This window comes from Ranitomeya imitator, chromosome 2 (assembly GCF_032444005.1).
Source record: "Ranitomeya imitator isolate aRanImi1 chromosome 2, aRanImi1.pri, whole genome shotgun sequence".
Taxonomy (NCBI): domain Eukaryota; kingdom Metazoa; phylum Chordata; class Amphibia; order Anura; family Dendrobatidae; genus Ranitomeya; species Ranitomeya imitator.
In genome coordinates, this window is record NC_091283.1 from 485,375,308 (window position 1) to 485,393,690 (window position 18,383).

At 43.7% G+C, this 18,383-nt stretch overlaps 1 protein-coding gene across 1 annotated transcript in view; it reads left to right on the plus strand.

Annotated features, from left to right (window-relative positions):
• The first annotated feature begins 197 nt into the window (after positions 1-197).
• Positions 198-18,383, plus strand: part of EFTUD2 (elongation factor Tu GTP binding domain containing 2) — a 39,004-nt gene continuing 20,818 nt past the window's right edge. The window contains exons 1-5 of the mRNA XM_069751387.1: positions 198-301; positions 3,883-4,001; positions 14,500-14,665; positions 14,775-14,853; positions 15,225-15,300. Coding sequence (XP_069607488.1) covers positions 3,894-4,001; positions 14,500-14,665; positions 14,775-14,853; positions 15,225-15,300 — 429 coding nt within the window. The 5' untranslated portion in view covers positions 198-301; positions 3,883-3,893. The remainder of the gene's footprint in view (positions 302-3,882; positions 4,002-14,499; positions 14,666-14,774; positions 14,854-15,224; positions 15,301-18,383) is intronic.

Below are 18,383 nucleotides of genomic sequence, written 5' to 3' on the forward strand. Positions count from 1 at the left end.
TTATAGGTGTCTAAATTACTGCCTTCAAAAATATATACATATTTTTTTCATATTATTTCAATTCCTTTATTTTACAAGGCACCTAAAAGCGGCACGATACACAACGTGTGAGAAAACGCAGCGTTTGTTATGTGTGTGCCCCACTTTGGTTCAGGCAGATGTAGGGAAGCCCCGTATTGAACTGGTCGGCGCTTGGGGGCCTTTTTGGCCGGTGTCGCAGGAGGGAAGTGTGTGAGAGCAGCGTGAGCGGAGAGAACGTACCAGGAACGTGTGATTCCGGGCTGTGAGCGGGAAGCTGCAGGTAGTGTGCGCTGCCCCTCACCACCCACCATTGTACTAGTGCAGCTCCCAGCCATTCAGAACATGCTATTTACACAAGTACTGATATCATAGTTCGCTGGGACTTTTAGTTCTCCTCCTAGTTTTCTTTATCTTGCATATCATAGTTTGCTGGGACTTTTAGTTCTCCACCTACTTTTCTTTATCTTGAATAATGCATCCTGGTCAGTGTTTTTACTTGGCGGCCCATTTGTTTTCATTGAGCAGCGCCATCCCCCCAATTACCGCAGCCCATGGTGGATCTGTGATAAATCTTATGAATCATTTGGTTGTATGTAAATATTGCGTATTCATAGAATGTCGTAGTTGCACGTTTGTAATATTTCTAGTATCCCTGCTTGCTGTCAGTTCACATCCATAGGTTGAGCTAATATGTACGCCCCCCAGCCTGCGGAGCATCAGCTGAACAAGTGTTCATAGGATCGCTAATTCCAGATCGACCCGTGTGAATATGGCTTGTTTGTCCGCTGGTTGCATCGTTTGTGATCGTCGGCACCACATCTTCCTGTGTAATCAGGAGGGGCTGACAATATGTAACCTGTATGGGATCAGAAGGATCAGATTAGCAATTGTTTGTATCCATGCAGGTTCCATGGGCCACTATAAATAAGTCTTAAAGGAATCTGTCAGCAGGATCCCTCCTAACTATATGTGCATGGAGCTCCTTCAGAGACCGGTCCAGCAATATCATTACATGGCCAGACGGTGCCTCCTGCTTGACTGACAGCCTCTATGCTGTGTGAGTTTAGCAAAAGGAGTCGTCAGGCAGGAGGGCGCACGACTGGGTAGAGAATAGAGCTGGAGTGGCAGAGGTTTCAGTACTACCAAAGCTCTACTTCCTCATTTGCATATCAATCCAAATACTGATTTCTTAGTACTGGAGGTGTGGACTTGCCATGTAAAGGTATTGTTGGACTTGTGTTTGAAAGAGCTACATGCGCATATAAGTAGTAGTGAAACCATGCTAACAGATTGGGTTGGCCTATCCTTAAGATATCTCGTCAATATTAGATCGGTGGGGTCCGGCACTCCTACTGATCACCTGTGAGCAGCTTTAGCGGCCAGATGGAAACATTGTAGACAGGAGGAATATCACTGCTCCGTTCATGGGGTCATGGCCATTCCTGAATAGTGCAGCTCAGGTCTTATTCTCTGCAATAGTAGCTGAGCTGCAGTACCTAAGAACAGCCACTACACTGTAAATGGAGCAGTGATATTTCAGCTCGCCTATACTTTAATTCATAGGGAAAGCTATAAACAGCTGATCAGTGGGAATGTCTGAATTGCACCAGTCTAAGCATTATCAATATCTACGGTATGTGTTGTACAAACGCTGCTTTACTTGTTATATCGTCAATCAGCCCTTATTATGGGTAGGAGTCTGTCCATGTCAAATGAATCAGTGATGGTTTGGGGAGCCATGTCATCTGCTGGTGTAGGTCCACTGTGTTTTTCAAGACCAAAGTCAGTGCAGTCTGTCTACCAGGAAATTTTAGAGCACTTCATGCTTCCCTCTGCCGACAGGCTTTTTGGAGATGGAAATTCAATTCTCCAGCAGGACTTGGCACCTGTGCACACTGCCAAAAGTACCAATACCTGGTTTAAAGACAACAGCATCATTGTGCTTGATTGGCCAGCAAACTCGCCTGACCTTCATCCCATAGAGAATCTATAGGGTATTGTCAAGAGGAAGATGAGACACCAGACCCAACAATGCAGACGAGCTGGAGGCTGCTATCAAAGCAACCTGGGCTTCCATAACACCTCAGCAGTGCCACAGGCTGATCACCTCCATGCCATGCCGCATTGATGCAGTAATTGATGCAGAAGGAGCCCTGACCAAGTATTGAGTGCATTTACTGAACATACATTTCAGTAGGAGAACATTTCGGATTTTAAAATCATTTTTTCAAGCTGGTGTTATAAAGTATTCTAATTTACTGAGATAATGACTTTTGGGTGTCATTGGCTGTAAGCCATAATCATCAACATTAACAGAAATAAACACTAGAAATAGATCACTCTGTTTGTAATGACTCTATATAATGAGTTTCACTTTTTGTATTGAAGTGAAATAAATTCACTTTTTGATTGTATTCTAATTTTGTGAGATGCACCTGTATATGAACTCTCAGGTGAGCTGAGCATGCATGTGTTGTGCATAAAGAAGGTGAGTAAGTTGTTGTCCGACATCAGCCTATTTCCCATTAGAACAAGAGGGTCAGTCATGGAAAGTCACCTGCAGTGATCCCCAGTCTACTGAACCGCCACATGACCAGCTCTACCCTCACCTAGGGTATCCTCACCCATCCCCTGTAGACTGTGAGCCCTCGCGGGCAGGGTCCTCTCTCCTCCTGTACTTGTGTGTGCCTTGTTTTACTCATGTTTATTGTACTGGTCTATATTTGCCCCATTCACATGTAAAGCGCCATGGAATAAATGGCGCTATAAAAATGTATAATAATAATAATAATGGTTTCATTTGTAAATGGTCATTTCTGCTGAAATCAGAAGGTTCAGATATGTGGCTAGCAGTGAGGAGTGAACGTTCTCGGATAAGGTGTTATCTGTGCATGCTCGGATGCTAACCAAGTGTCTTCGGCGTGCTTGAACAATACGTTCCAGTCTCCGCAGCTGTATGTCTCGGGTTTGCCTAACAAACAGGCAAGTTTACAGAGGGTACAATTGTATCAAGACAGGAAAAAATGTCACCCATATTGTATACAGTCGCTGACAGCAAACGAGTCTAAGGCTATGTACTTACAATCGGGAATAGCAGTGTTTTGGATGCAGTGTTGTTTTTTTTTTTGCTGCGTTCTAGCATGCAATTAAATTGTCATGTTCTTAGTGAACCACGCATCTAATGAATGGCTGCCAAAATTAACATGATGGGCTTGTAATCCCGCACGACAAGTGAGTTTACGCAGCGGTAAATGGAAGCAAAGTGAGCAGGGGATTTCTATGAATCCCAATCTCTGTGCTTTTCGTGTAGAACGCTGCGTTTTGGACAGTGCCGATGCGCTGCATCCAAACCACTGATATTCGTTATCATGGGCACGCAGCCCAAGAAGGGGGAGAAATTGATACTGAAATGAGAGTTGGAGAACTTTTTTTATACAATGATTTATTTTATTTCATTAGACCTGTGACCTAGCTTTGGATTCTATACTTGGAGCTGGATAAATCTGAATCCCCCTTCCATCTCTTCGTATTCAAGCCCTTTCAAAAGGCTATTCCCTTTTCAAAGATGGGAATAAATGCTAGATGCTGGGTACCTGAGGAAGGGGTCGCAAAAACAATGGAGTGCATGTCTGCCACACTCTGTAGCCACTGGCCCCTGGTATTCCTGTCTCGCCTATGAAAGGGCCGAGATGGCAATAACCCTTTAATGCCCTTGTGTTACCATTCATACAGGGCAAAAATAATGCTCTGTGTGAACTTGGCCTTGCATAGAGCAATAGGATTTCAGATTGCACACAAATTAAGGAGAACTAACATTTTATCATTGAGTTCATTGAGACTTGCATTTCTGTGCACATTCAGGATCTGCAGACATGGACGCTGACCCGTATGACGAGTTTGGTAATTATATTGGCCCTGAACTTGACTCTGATGATGACGATGATGATGACATGGGAAGAGAGGACAGGGACATAGATGTGGTAAGTTATAGGTCTCCTGCATAATTGATCCAATATTACAACCATTTGCCTGTTTTTGATTACGTGAACATCAACTATCCCTTCTTGAAGGTGCATAATTAGTAATGGGTGCAATGTAATGGTGTCAGTATTTAAATCATTATCCCTTTAAAAATGATGGCATAATTGTAAAACTACATTATATTGATCTAAAGTCAGACAATGAATTTGCTACAGTGGACAATGATGATACTTATTGATTCTAATGATTCCAATTGTTAATATTTTCATTGTATTTAAAAAATTGAAAATAAAGCCTTTAAAAAAATTATGGTATTGAGAATTGGATCTGGGGTGTGCAAGCACAAAAATATCTTTCCATACGAAGCACAAGCGCTCGTGCACCCTTAGCATGCCCGGGAAGTACAATGCCCCTTTCCACCTATTCGTTCTTCATCTGTTTACCCCTCCTCTGGTTCTTGTAAAGCTAGAACTTTCAATCTAGAAACATAGGGTAGACATTCAGTTGTGTGAAAAAGTGTTTGCCCCCTTCCTGATTTCCTATTCTTTTGCATGTTTGTCACACTTAAATGTTTCAGGTCACCAAACCAATTTTAATATTAGGTAAAGATAACACAAGCAAGCACAAAATGCAGTTTTAAATGAAGGTCTTTGTTAAGGGAAAAAGAAATCCAGACCTACAGGGCCCTGTGTGAAAAAGTAATTGCACCCCACCCCTCACTTAAATCATAAATCAACTGTGGTTTATCACATCTTTGGGAAGGCGAGTTCGAAATCCCTAGCCACACCCAGGATTGACTACTGCCACACCTGTTCTCAATCAAGAAATCACTTAAATGGGACCTGCCTGACAAAATGAATTATACCAAAAGATCCTCAAACGCTAGACATCATGCCGCCGCGATCAAAATATATTCTGTAACAAATGAGAAACATAGTAATTCAGATCTATCAGTCTGGAAAAGGTTATGAAGTCATTTCTAAAGCTTTGGGACTTCAGCGAAGCCCAGTGAGAACCATTATCCACAAATGGCAAAAACATGAAACATCGGTGAACCTTCCCTGGAGTGGCCAGCTGACCAAAATTACACCAAAAGCCCAGCGACGACTCATCCAAAAGACCACAACAACATCCAAAGAACTGCAGGCCTCTCTTGCCTCAGTGTTCATGACTCCATCTCAAGACCGGGGTCACACTTGCGAGTGCAATACGAGAAACTCGCACGTGTTTCTTGCATCAATACCTGGCACTGCCGCCAGCCGAACGCTCCGTTCCTGAGTGCCGTCGGCAGTGCCTGGTATTGATGCGAGAGACCCGTTCGAGTTTCTCGCATTGCACTCGCATGTGTGACTTTTGCCTAAGAATAGAGACTGGGCAAAAATGGCATGCAAATAAAAGTTCCAAGACAAAAACCACTGTTGAGTAATAAGAACATAAAGGCTCGTCTCTGTCTTGTCAGAAAACATTTTGATGATCCCCAAGACTTTTAGAAGAATACTCTGTTCACTGACGAGACAAAAGTTTAACTTTTTGGAAGGTGTATGTCCCATTACATCGAGAAAACCCCAGTATACTAGGTTAAAATGTAACTTTTATTAATACCAACTAAAATAGTGGTGCACAAAAACGATACCATCACCAAATTAGAGAAAAATACTTAGACAGAAATGGCCAAGGGAGGTGCCTGGCCCTACTTTAATATCTAAAAAACACCCTACTTGATAGTGGAGATTGGCACCCTTTTGCAGGGCAATGGCACCCCTCTCACTGTTGACTGTTGAGCATGGACCGCCTTTTTAAAGGTCATGTCACAGCATCTCAATCGGATTAAGGTCAGAACTTTGACTAGGCCACTCCAAAGTCTTAATTTCTGTTTTTCTTAAGCCATTCAGAGGTGGATTTGCTGGTGCGTTTTGGATCATTGTCTTGCTGCATAACCCAAGTGCGCTCCGGCTTGAGGTTATGAACAGATGGAAGGACATTCTCCTTCGGGATTTTTTGGTAGATGTCAGAATTCATGGTTTCATGTACCAACCCAAGTCTTCCAGATCTTGAAGCAGCAAAAACAGCCCCAGACCATCACACTACCACCACCATATTATACTGTTAGTATGATGTTCCTTTTCTGACATGCTATGTTACTTCTATGCCAGATGTAATGGGACACACTAATCGCAGTACAAAAGAATGATTGGAGTATAAATTACAACTAATTCACAGAGAAAATCCCAGTATAATAGGTTAAAATGTAACTTCTTAATACCAACTAAAATACTGGTGCACAAAAACAATACCATCACCAAATTAGAGAAAATACTTAGACAGAAATGGCCAAGGGAGGTGCCTGGCCCTACTTTAATATCTAAAAAACACCCTACCTGATAGTGCAGATTGGCACCCTTTTGCAAGGCAATGGCACCCCTCTCACTGTTGACTGTCCCTTCTACCCCTCAAAAAGCCCTGTAGGAAGGGGTGAAAAACCTAAAACATAATGGTCTGTTATAGTGGGATAAAGGAGGGATGATGAAGTTAACAGGTGTGGTCTTATGTTTTAAACACGGAACTGATTACTGCACTTACCCTGTCTTCATCCTGCCTCTCAGCGGAGGTTGGCACCCTATAGTACAATATAACGAAAATGGCACCCCCGCTCCTTGACGGCTGTCCCAAACAAATTGTACTATAGGGTGCCAACCTCCGCTGTGAGGTAGGATGAGACAGGGTGACTGCAATTATCAGTTTCATGTCTCAAACATAAGACCACACCTGTTAACATCATCCTCTCTCCTTTGTCCCACTATATCAGACCATTATGTTTTAGGTTTTTCACCCCTTCCTACAGGGCTTTTTGAGGGGTAGAAGGGACAGTCGACGGTGAGCGGGGTGCCATTGCGCAGGAAAAAGGTGCCAACCTCCGCTATCAGGTAGGGTGTTTTTTAGATATTAGAGTAGGGCCAGGCACCTCCCTTGACCTTATCTATCTAAGTATTTTCTCTAATTTGATGATGGTATTGTTTTTGTGCACCAGTATTTTAGTTGGTATTAAGAAGTTACATTTTAACCTATTATACTGGGGTTTTCTCTGTGAATTAGTTGTAATTTATACTCCAATCATTCTTTTGTACTGCGATTAGTGTGTCCCATTACATCTGGCATAGAAGTAACATAGCATGTCAGAAAAGGAACATCATACCAACAGTATAATATGGTGGTGATAGTGTGATGGTCTGGGGCTGTTTTTGCTGCTTCAGGATCTGGAAGACTTGGGTTGGTACATGAAACCATGAATTCTGACATCTACCAAAAAATCCCGAAGGAGAATGTCCTTCCATCTGTTCATAACCTCAAGCCGGAGCGCACTTGGGTTATACAGCAAGACAATGATCCAAAACGCACCAGCAAGTCCACCTCTGAATGGCTTAAGAAAAACCCTCCAATGTGCCTGAATTACAACAATTCTGCAAAGATGAGTGGGCCAAAATTCCTCCCGAGCGTTGTAAAAGACTCATTACCAGTTAAAACAAATGCTTGGTTGCAGTTGCTGCTGTTAAGGGTGACCCAACCAGTTATTAGATTTAGGGGGCAATAACTTTTTCACACAGGGCTCTGTAGGTTTGGAATTCTTTTTCCCTTAAAAACTATGTTCACTACTATGACCGGACCGAGCAAAGTTACATACACTGCGGGAGGAATATAAACGGTATTTATAGATCAAAGGTGGGGAGTCAAGGGGTATAAAAGTACTGGTATAATGCATAGGTGACACTAAATTGAATGATATTTTTACATGATATCCCAAAAAAGTGGTTACAGATTCCCTTTAAGCTAAATGTTGTGCCCCGATAAAATAATAAAGCTTATACTCTCCTCCCATGCCATCTCTGTTCAGCGGTCCCAGGACTTTAAAGCAGTGGAATGACACATGCCTGGCCCCCAATCAGCGCTGGCATCACTGTCTCTGCCTTCGGACAAACTGAACATGAAGAGGAAGTCCGGGATGAGTTGCAGCCCTGGCATCCTGTTCATGTTCAGTTTGTCTAATGGCGGATACAGTGATGCAGCGCTGATTGGACACTGGCGTTACGTGTCACAACACCTCATCACCCGGGTAGAGCGAATGCCGACACTGTGGGAACGGAGACAACATGGTAGGTTGAGTATAGGCTTTACTATTTTATTGGGGCTGAACATTTAGTTTAAGGAGGGGTTGTCCTAGTAGTGGACAACCCCTTTAAAGGGAACCTGTCATGTCCCCCATGCCCTCCAATCCAGCAGCATTCAGCTATGTGTGATTAAACTCGCTGCCTAGCCATCTCTGTATAACCTGTTTCAGTTAAAGGGAACCTGTCATCAGATTTTGCTGCTAAATGATACGGCCACTGCCTTTCAGGGCTTATCTACAGCATTCTATAATCTATATATATATATATATATTGCCTAAGGGATACGTCCGTCTGTTTTTAACTTCCGTCTGTCTGTCACGGAAATCCCAGGTCGCTGATTGGTTTGCGCCGGCTGGCCGTGACCAGTCAGCGACCGGCACAGTCCGGCCGCGAATTGACCCCTCCCTACTCCCTTCTAGTCAGTGCCCCCTCCATACTCCACTCCAGTCAGCGCCCATATAGGGTTTTAGCAGTCCGTTACACGGAGTGCGTTATACCGTGTTATAACGCGGTGTAACGCAGTCCGTTAACGCTGCTATTAACCCTGTGTGACCAACTTTTTACTATTGATGCTGCCTATGCAGCATCAATGGTAAAAAGATCTAATGTTAAAAAAAAATAAGTCTATTCTCACCTTCCGGCTCCTTTCCCGCACCTCGTGACACTTCGGTCCCAAGAATACATTGCGGCAATGACTCGAGATCACGTAGTGGTCTCGCGAGACCGCTACATGATCACATGTTATTGCTGCAATGCATTCTTGGGACAGGAGCATTGCTAAACGCCTGGGCCGGATCCGGGGGCCACCGGAAGGTGAGTATATAGCTATTTTTTATTTTAATTCTTTTTTTAACAGGGATATGGTGCCCACATTCCTATATACTGCGTGGGCTGTGTTATATACTGCGTGGGCTGTGTTATATACTGCGTGGGCTGTGTTATATACTGCGTGGGCTTGTTATATATTGCGTGGGCAGGGCAGATAAGTACGCCTGCGCAGGAGCGCGATGCTAGGGAGCGATGAGGCAACAGGAGGGCGGCAATGCAAGAAGATGGGCGGTCCCGAACCTGCGACACCCATCAGACCGCACCGCAGGTGAGTATAATAAAACTTTTTTTTTTTTACCTTGCATGTAAGACCGGGGGCTTATCTACAACTTTATACAGGGTGGGCCATGGGAAAAAATAAAGTTGGATCCAAAATGTCCGACTTGAAAATGGCCGCACCACCCATCTTGAAAAGTTCCCCCTCCCATATACTAATGAACCACAAACAGGAAGTTGATATCACCAACCATTCCCATTTTATTTAGGTGTATCCATATAAATGGCCCACCTTGTAGCGTGCTGTAGATAAGCTCTGAAAGGCAGTGGCCGTATCTTATAGCGGCAAAATCAGCCGACAAGTTCCCTTTTAAATGCTTTAAAAAAGCATTTCTAAAGTAAGCTTTTCCTATTCTAATGAAGGCTTTGACTAGTCGATTGGGCGTTAGTTCCCCAGAATAGTCGGCCCTCTGTCTATGTAATCACACTCCTGTGGGTGTGATAGCATAATTTGCATGAGCGCCGCTTATGCAAATCTAACACATGCCCACCGATCATTCCGGCAGCGTCAATGGGTCTCTAAAGCCAGGTATACGCTTCCAGGCATGTGCAGTGCGGACCTCTGAAGTTTAGAAGAATGCTTCCGCTTATGCACTGAGGCCCCATTGACTAGTCAAAGCCCTCATTAGCATAGGAAAAGCTTAGTTTAGTTGAATTATGTTATACAGGAATGGTTAGGCACGGAGTTTATTCACACACAGCTCAATGCTGCTGGATTGGAGTGCGTGGGGGACATGACAGGTTCCCTTTAAATTATAAAAACCTTCATTTAAAAACGGTGATCTGAAACATTTACGTGTGACAAACCTGCAAAAGAATAGGAAATCAGGAAGGGGGTAAACACTTTTTCACACAACTGTACATAAAAAAAGTAGGTTGGAAGATGCATTGATCTGTTTGATGACACTATGTGGCACTGAGTGCCTGTGCTTTGTTTGAACAGTCATTTTGTGCTGACACTCCCTTTGAAGGGAATCTGTCAGCAGGATTGTGCACAGTAACCTACACACAGTGTTAGGTTGGTGCCGTTTTACTGATTACAGTGATACCTGGGTGATGAAATCCGTCTTGTGACTCTTCTTTATTTTCAGTTTTAAGTTAAAGGGAACTTGTCACCCCCAAAATCGAGGGTGAGCTAAGCCCACCGGCATCAGGGGCTTATCGACAGCATTCTGTAATGCTGTAGATAAGCCCCCGATGTATCCTAAAAGATGAGAAAAAGAGGTTAGATTAAACTCTCCTGGGCGGGCGGACCGATCCGGTGGGCGTCGTGGTCCGGTCCGGGGCCTCCCATCTTCATAGGATGATGTCCTCTTCTTTTCTTCATGCTCCGGCGCAGGCATACTTTATCTGCTCTGTTGAGGGCACAGCAAAGTACTGCAGTGCGCAGGCGGCGGGAAAGGTCAGAGAGGCCCAGCGCCTGCGCAATGCAGTACTTTGCTCTGCCCTCAACAGGGAGGAGGGGTGTGGTTAGGGGTGTGTTTGGGTTAGGAGGGGTGTGGTTAGGGGTGTGTTTGGGTTAGGAGGGGGGTGGTTAGGGTTAGGAGGGGTGTGGTTAGGGTTGGAATTAGGGTTAGGGGTGTGTTGGCACATCAGGGGCTCTCCAAACACGACATGACGTCCGATCTCAATTCCAGCCAATTCTGCGTTGAAAAAGTAAAACGGTGCTCTTTCCTTTCCGAGCTCTCCCGTGTGCCCAAACAGTGGTTTACCCCCACATATGGGGTATCGTCGTACTCAGGACAAATTGGACAACAACTTTTGTGGTACATTTTCTCCTGTTACCATCGGGAAAATAAAAAATCTGGGGGCTAAAAAATCATTTTTGTGGGAAAAAATGATTTAAAATTTTCACGGTTCTGCGTTATAAACTGTAGTGAAACACTTGGGGGTTCAAAATTCTCACAACACATCTAGATAAGTTACTTGGGGGGTCTAGTTTGCAATATGGGGTCACTTTATTATTTAGGTACAGTACAGACCAAAAGTTTGGACACGCCTATCTCATTTAAAGATTTTTCTGTATTTTCATGACTATGAAAATTATACATTCACACTGAAGGCATCAAAACTATGAATTAACACATGTGGAATTATATACTTAATTTCAGTTGTTTCACACTTTTTTGTTATGTCTTATATTCTAGGTTCTTCAAAGTAGCCACCTTTTGCTTTGATGACTGCTTTGCACACTATTGGCATTCTCTTGATGAGCTTCAAGAGGTAGTCACCGGGAATGGTTTTCACTTCACAGGTGTGCCCTGTCAGGTTTAATAAGTGGGATTTCTTGCTTTATAAATGGGGTTGGGACCATCAGTTGTGTTGTGCAGAAGTCTGTATGATACACAGCAGATAGTCCTACTTAATAGACTGTTAGAATTTGTATTATGGCAAGAAAAAAGGAGCGAAGCAAAGAAAAACGAGTGGCCATCATTACTTTAAGAAATGAAGATCAGTCAGTCCGAAAAATTGGGCAAACTTTGAAAGTGTCCCCAAGTGCAGTGGCAAAAACCATCAAGCACTACAAAAAACCTGGCTCGCATGAGGACCGCCCCAGGAAAGGAAGACCAAGAGTCATTTCTGCTTCTGAGGATAAGTTTATCCGAGTCACCAGCCTCAGAAATCGCAGGTTAACAGCAGCTCAGATTAGAGACCAGGTCAATGCCACACAGTGTTCTAGCAGCAGACACCTCTCTACAACAACTGTTAAGAAGAGACTTTGTGCAGCAGGCCTTCATGGTAAAATAGCTGCCAGGAAACCACTGCTAAGGACAGGCAACAAGCAGAAGAGACTTGTTTGGGCTAAAGAACACAAGGAATGGACATTAGACCAGTGGAAATCTGTGCTTTGGCCTGAGGAGTCCAAATTTGAGATCTTTGGTTCCAACCACCGTGTCTTTGTGCGACGCAGAAAAGGTAAACAGATGGACTCTACATGCCTGGTTCCCACCGAGAAGCATGGAGGAGGAGGAGGTGTGATGGTGTGGGGGTGCTTTTCTGGTGACACTGTTGGGGATTTATTCAAAATTGAAGGCATACTGAACCAGCATGGCTACCACAGCATCTTGCAACGGCATGCTATTCAATCCGGTTTGTGTTTAGTTGGACCATCATTTATTTTTCAACAGGACAATGACCCCAAACACACCTCCAGGCTGTGTAAGCTCTATTTGACCAAGAAGGAGAGTGATGGGGTGCTACGTCAGATGACCTGGCCTCCACAGTCACCAGACCTGAACCGAATGGAGATGGTTTGGGGTGATCTGGACCGCAGAGTGAAGGCAAAAGGGCCAACAAGTGCTAAGCATCTCTGGGAACTCCTTCAAGATTGTTGGAAGACCATTTCCGGTGACTGCCTATTGAAGCTTATCAAGAGTGTGCAAAGCAGTCATCAAAGCAAAAGGTGGCTACTTTGAAGAACCTAGAATATAAGACATAATTTCAGTTGTTTCACTCTTTTTTGTTAAGTATATAATTTCACATGTGTTAATTCATAGTTTTGATGCCGTCAGTGTGAATGTACAATTTTCATAGTCATGAAAATACAGAAAAATATTTAAATGAGAAGGTGTGTCCAAACTTTTGGTCTGTACTGTACATCAGGGGCTCTGCAAACGCAATGTGACGCCCGCAGACCAATCCATCTAAGTCTGCATTCCAAATGGCGCTCCTTCCCTTTCTAGCTCTGCCATACGCCCAAATGGTGGTTCCCTCCCACATATGGGGTATCAGCGTACTCAAGACAAATTGGACAACAACTTTTGGGGTCCAATTTCTCCTGTTACCATGAGAAAATACAAAACTGGGGGCTAAAAAATCATTTTTGTTGAAAAGAAAAGATTTTTTATTTTCACAGCTCTGCATTATAAACTGTAGTGAAACACTTGAGGGTTCAAAATTCTCACAACACATCTAGATAAGTTCCTTGGGGGGGTCTACTTTCCAATATGGGGCCACATATGGGGGGTTTCAATGTTTAGGCACATCAGGGGCTCTCCAAACGCGACATGGCGTCCAATCTCAATTCCTGTCAATTTTGCAGTGAAAAGTCAAATGGTGCTTCTTCCCTTCCGAGCTCTGCCATGCGCCCAAACAGTGGTTTACCCCCACATATGGGGTACCAGCGTACTCGGGACAAATTGCACAACAACTTTTGGGGTCCAATTTCTCCTGTTACCCTTGGGAAAATAAAAAAAATTGGGGACGAAAAGATCATTTTTGTGAAAAAATGATTTTTTATTTTTTCGGCTCTACATTATAAACTTCTGTGAAATAATTTTTTGTGAAAACAAAGTTAAATGTTAATTTTTTTTTAAACAACATTCCAAAAATTCCTGTGAAGCCCCTGAAGGGTTAATAAACTTCTTGAATGTGGTTTTGAGCACCCTGAAGGATGCAGGTTTTAGAATGGTGTCACACTTGGGTATTTTCTATCATATAGACCCCTCTCAAAGTGACTTTAAGTGTGATATGATCCCTAAAAAAAAATGGTGTTGTAAAAATGAGAAATCGCTGGTCAACTTTTAAGCCTTATAACTTCCTAACGAAAAAAATGTTGGTTCCAAAATTGTGCTGATGTAAAGTACTCATGTGGGAAATGTTACTTATTATGGTAAGTATTTTGTGTGACACATCTCTGTAATTTAAGGGCATGAAAATTCTAAGTTGGAAAATTGCAAAACTTAAAATTTTCACCAAATTTCTGTTTTTTTCCACAAATAAATGCAAGTCATATCGAGGAAATTTTACCACCAACATGAAGAAAAATATGTCACGAGAAAATATTGTCAGAATTAACAGGATCCATGAAAGCGTTTCAGAGTTATAACCTCATAAAGGGACAGTGGTCAGAATTGTAAAAATTGGCCTGGTCATTAACACGCAAACCACCCTTTGGGGGTTAAGAGGTTAAAAAAAGAAAAAAATCTGACTTAAAATGGCACCGCCTGCACAGTAACATCTATCAGCAATCCGATAGATGTTACTGTGCAGGCGCGGCTGGTTCCATCTTAGTGGAGACAAATGTGTTTTTTTTTCTCTAGCAAGATGGCGTCGCCTGCGCAGTAGCATCTACTGGTAGCTGTGATTATGTTTGGTAACCGCACCGTGAACCTATAAGACTTTTTCCCGCTGTGAATATTTGTTAAATCTAGTTCTGCCCTATATGATAAGTCTGCGTCAATTGCCTTTTCCTTTGGCTCTATTTGCTCTTCCATCATACTGCTCTCAGGCAGAAGAGGATGACGATGATGAATATATGGGAGATGCTGATGAGGATCGTACAGGGATGGAAGTTGTTCTCCATGAGGACAAGAAGTATTACCCCACTGCTGAGGAAGTGTATGGCCCCGAGGTGGAGACTATTGTGCAGGAGGAGGACACGCAGCCGCTGACAGGTAAGAGGAGCATCTTCTATAAGGTGACAGATCATCTGTGAAGCTTGTATAATACTGGCTAACCTCTGTTCTGCTAGCTAGTTATAGACCGTCTACTCTACTTTTACAGAACCTATTATTAAACCCGTGAAAGCAAAAAAATTCTCGATGATGGAACAAGGGCTTCCCACCACAGTGTATGCCATGGAGTGAGTATATTTCACATCAGCCTCTGTTTTCTAGATTAAATGGTTTGTGCGGTCCAAATTGATAAGTCTGCAGTCACTGTGTGGCTGCAGATTTATGGACCCCCCCAGCGCACGCACTGAGCACTACAGGGATTCGACAATTTTTGAGTGGGGACTGGAGGTATGTATTCTTTGCACATACTCCCAGGCACTTGTATGGAGCAAGGCCACACTCACTGGAAGATCACGCCTATTAGGTGGCTTCCACCTGGGAGTATGTAGAGCTTGTACATCAGTCGCACAGAGTGACAGCAGACTTATCTGTTTGGACCAGACAACCCCTTTAAAGGCCGATTTCTTACATATCATTTATACACTTCTATTTCTTACAGTTTTTTGGCTGATCTCATGGATAATCCCGAACTCATTCGGAACGTGACACTTTGTGGGCACCTTCATCATGGAAAGGTTAATGTCCTAATATATGTATATTTTTATACTTACCCATTTGCAAGACAGTTGATGGGACAGTGCGTGAAAGTCATCATTACATCCTGCTTTTTATGGCATATACAGTACAGACCAAAAGTTTGGACACACCTATCTCATTTAAAGATTTTTCTGTATATTCATGACTATGAAAATTGTACATTCATACTGAAGGCATTAAAACTATGAACTAACACATGTGGAATTATATACTTAGCAAAAAAGTGTGAAACAACTGAAATTATGTCTTATATTCTAGGTTCTTCAAAGTAGCCACCTTTTGCTTTGATGACTTCTTTGCACACTCTTGGCATTCTCTTGAGGAGCTTCAAGAGGTAGTCACCGGGAATGGTTTTCACTTCACAGGTGTGCCCTGTCAGGTTTAATAAGTGGGATTTCTTGCCTTATAAATGGGGTTGGGACCATCAGTTGTGTTGTGCAGAAGTCTGGTGGATACACAGCTGATAGTCCTACTGAATAGACTGTTAGAATTTGTATTATGGCAAGAAAAAAGCAGCTAAGTAAAGAAAAACGAGTGGCCATCATTACTTTAAGAAATGAAGGTCTGTTAGTCCGAAAAATTGGGCAAATTTTGAAAGTGTCCCCAAGTACAGTGGCAAAAACCATCAGGCGCTACAAAGAAACTGGCTCACATGAGGACCGCCCCAGGAGAGGAAGACAAAGAGTCACCTCTGCTTCTGAGGATAAGTTTATCCGGGTGACCAGCCACAGAAATCGCAGGTTAACAGCAGCTCAGATTAGAGACCAGGTCAATGCCACAGAGAGTTCTAGCAGCAGACACATCTCTACAACAACTGTTAAGAGAAGACTTTGTGCAGCAGGCCTTCATGGTAAAATAGCTGCCAGGAAACCACTGCTAAGGACAGGCATCAAGCAGAAGAGACTTGTTTGGGCTAAAGAACACAAGGAATGGACATTAGACCAGTGGAAATCTGTGCTTTGGTCTGATGAGTCCAAATTTGAGATCTTTGGTTCCAACCACCGTGTCTTTGTGCAACGCAGAAAAGGTGAACGGATGGACTCTACATGCCTGGTTCCCACCGTGAAGCATGGAGGAGGAGGTGGTGTGGGGGTGCTTTGCTGGTGACACTGTTGGGGATTTATTCAAAATTGAAGGCATACTGAACCAGCATGGCTACCACAGCATCTTGCAGCGGCATGCTATTCCATCCGGTTTGCGTTTAGTTGGACCATCATTTATTTTTCAACAGGACAATGACCCCGAACACACCTCCAGGCTGTGTAAAAGCTATTTGAACAAGAAGGAGAGTGATGGGGTGCTAAGCCAGATGACCTGGCCTCCACAGTCACCAAACCTGAACCCAATCGAAATGGTATGGGGTGAGCTGGACCCCAGAGTGAAGGCAAAAGGGCCAACAAGTGCTAAGCATCTCTGGGAACTCCTTCAAGATTGTTAGAAGACCATTCTAGTGACTGCCTCTTGAAGCTCATCAAGAGAATGCCAAGAGTGTGCAAAGCAGTCATCAGAGGAAAAGGTGGCTACTTTGAAGAACCTAGAATATAAGACATAATTTCAGTTGTTTCACTCTTTTTTGTTAAGTATATAATTCCACATGTGTTAATTCATAGTTTTGATGCTTTCAGTGTGAATTTACAATTTTCATAGTCATGAAAATACAGAAAAATCTTTAAATGAGGTGTGTCCAAACTTTTGGTCTGTACTGTACATTATAATTATTATTATTTATTTATATAGCACCATTGGTCCATGGTCCTGTACATGAGGAGGGGTTACATACAAATTACAGTAAACAGACTAACAATAACAGACTGATACAGAGGGGTGAGGACCCTGCCCTTGCAGGCTTACATTCTGCAGGATGGTGGGCAAGGAGACAGTAGGTTGGGGGGTTGTGGCAGCTCCGATGTTGGTGAGGTTGTAGCTCCGGTAGTGGTGAGGAGGCAGCGTGGGTCATTGCAGGCTGTAGGCTTTCTTGAAGAGGTGGGTTTTCAGGTTCCGTCTGAAGGATCCGAATGTGCTTGATAGTCGGACGTGTTGGGGCACAGAATTCCATAGATGGGGGATATTCGGGGAAGTCTTGGAGGCGATTAGGTGAGGAGCGAATAAGTGTGGAGGACAGAAGAAGGTTTTGGGAGGAACGGAGATCACGTGAGGGTAGATATCGGGAGATTAGGTCAGAGATATATGGAGGAGACAGGTTGTGGATGGCTTTGTAGGTTAGTATTAGTAACTTGAACTGGATACGCGGAGGGAATGGGAGCCAGTGAAGAGATTTGCAGAGAGGTGAAGCGGATGAGTAGCGAGGAGAGAGATTAATTAGTCAGGCAGCAGAGTTAAGGATGGACTGGAGAGGTGCAAGGGTGTTAGCAGGGAGGCCGCAGAAAAGGATGTTGCAGTAGTCGAGGCGGGAGATGAAGAGGGCATGCACAAGCATTTTAGTAGATTGAGGTTTGAGGAAAGGACGGATTCTGGAAATATTTTTGAGCTGGAGGTGGAAAGAGCTTGGATGTGCGGTTTGAAGGACAGGGCAAAGTCGAGGGTTACTCCAAGGCAGCGGACTTCCGGTAGGGGGGAAAGCATGATGTTGTTAATTGCAATAGATAGGTCAGGTAAGGAAGATCTGTGAGATGGAGGAAAGATGATGAGTTCAGATTTCTCCACATTGAGGAAGCAAGAGGAGAAGGAGGATATGGCTGATAGACACTCTGGGATTCTGGAGAGCAGAGAGGTGACATCTGGGCCCGAGAGGTAGATCTGAGTGTCATCGGCATATAGATGGTACTGGAATCCATGGGACTTTGAGTTGTCCCAGGCCAAGTGTATATAAGAGTGTGGGTCCTAGAACAGAGCCTTGGGGGGACTCCATCAGAGAGAAGGTGGGATGAGGCAGTAGTGTGGGAGTGGGAGACTCTGAATGTGCAGTTGGAAAGGTATGAGGAGATCCAGATGGGGCAAGGTCTTTGACACCAAAGGAAGAGCGGATCTGTAGTAGGAGGTAGTGGTCAACTGTGTCGAACGCAGAGGACAGGTCTAGAAGGAGGAGTATAGAGTATTCTCC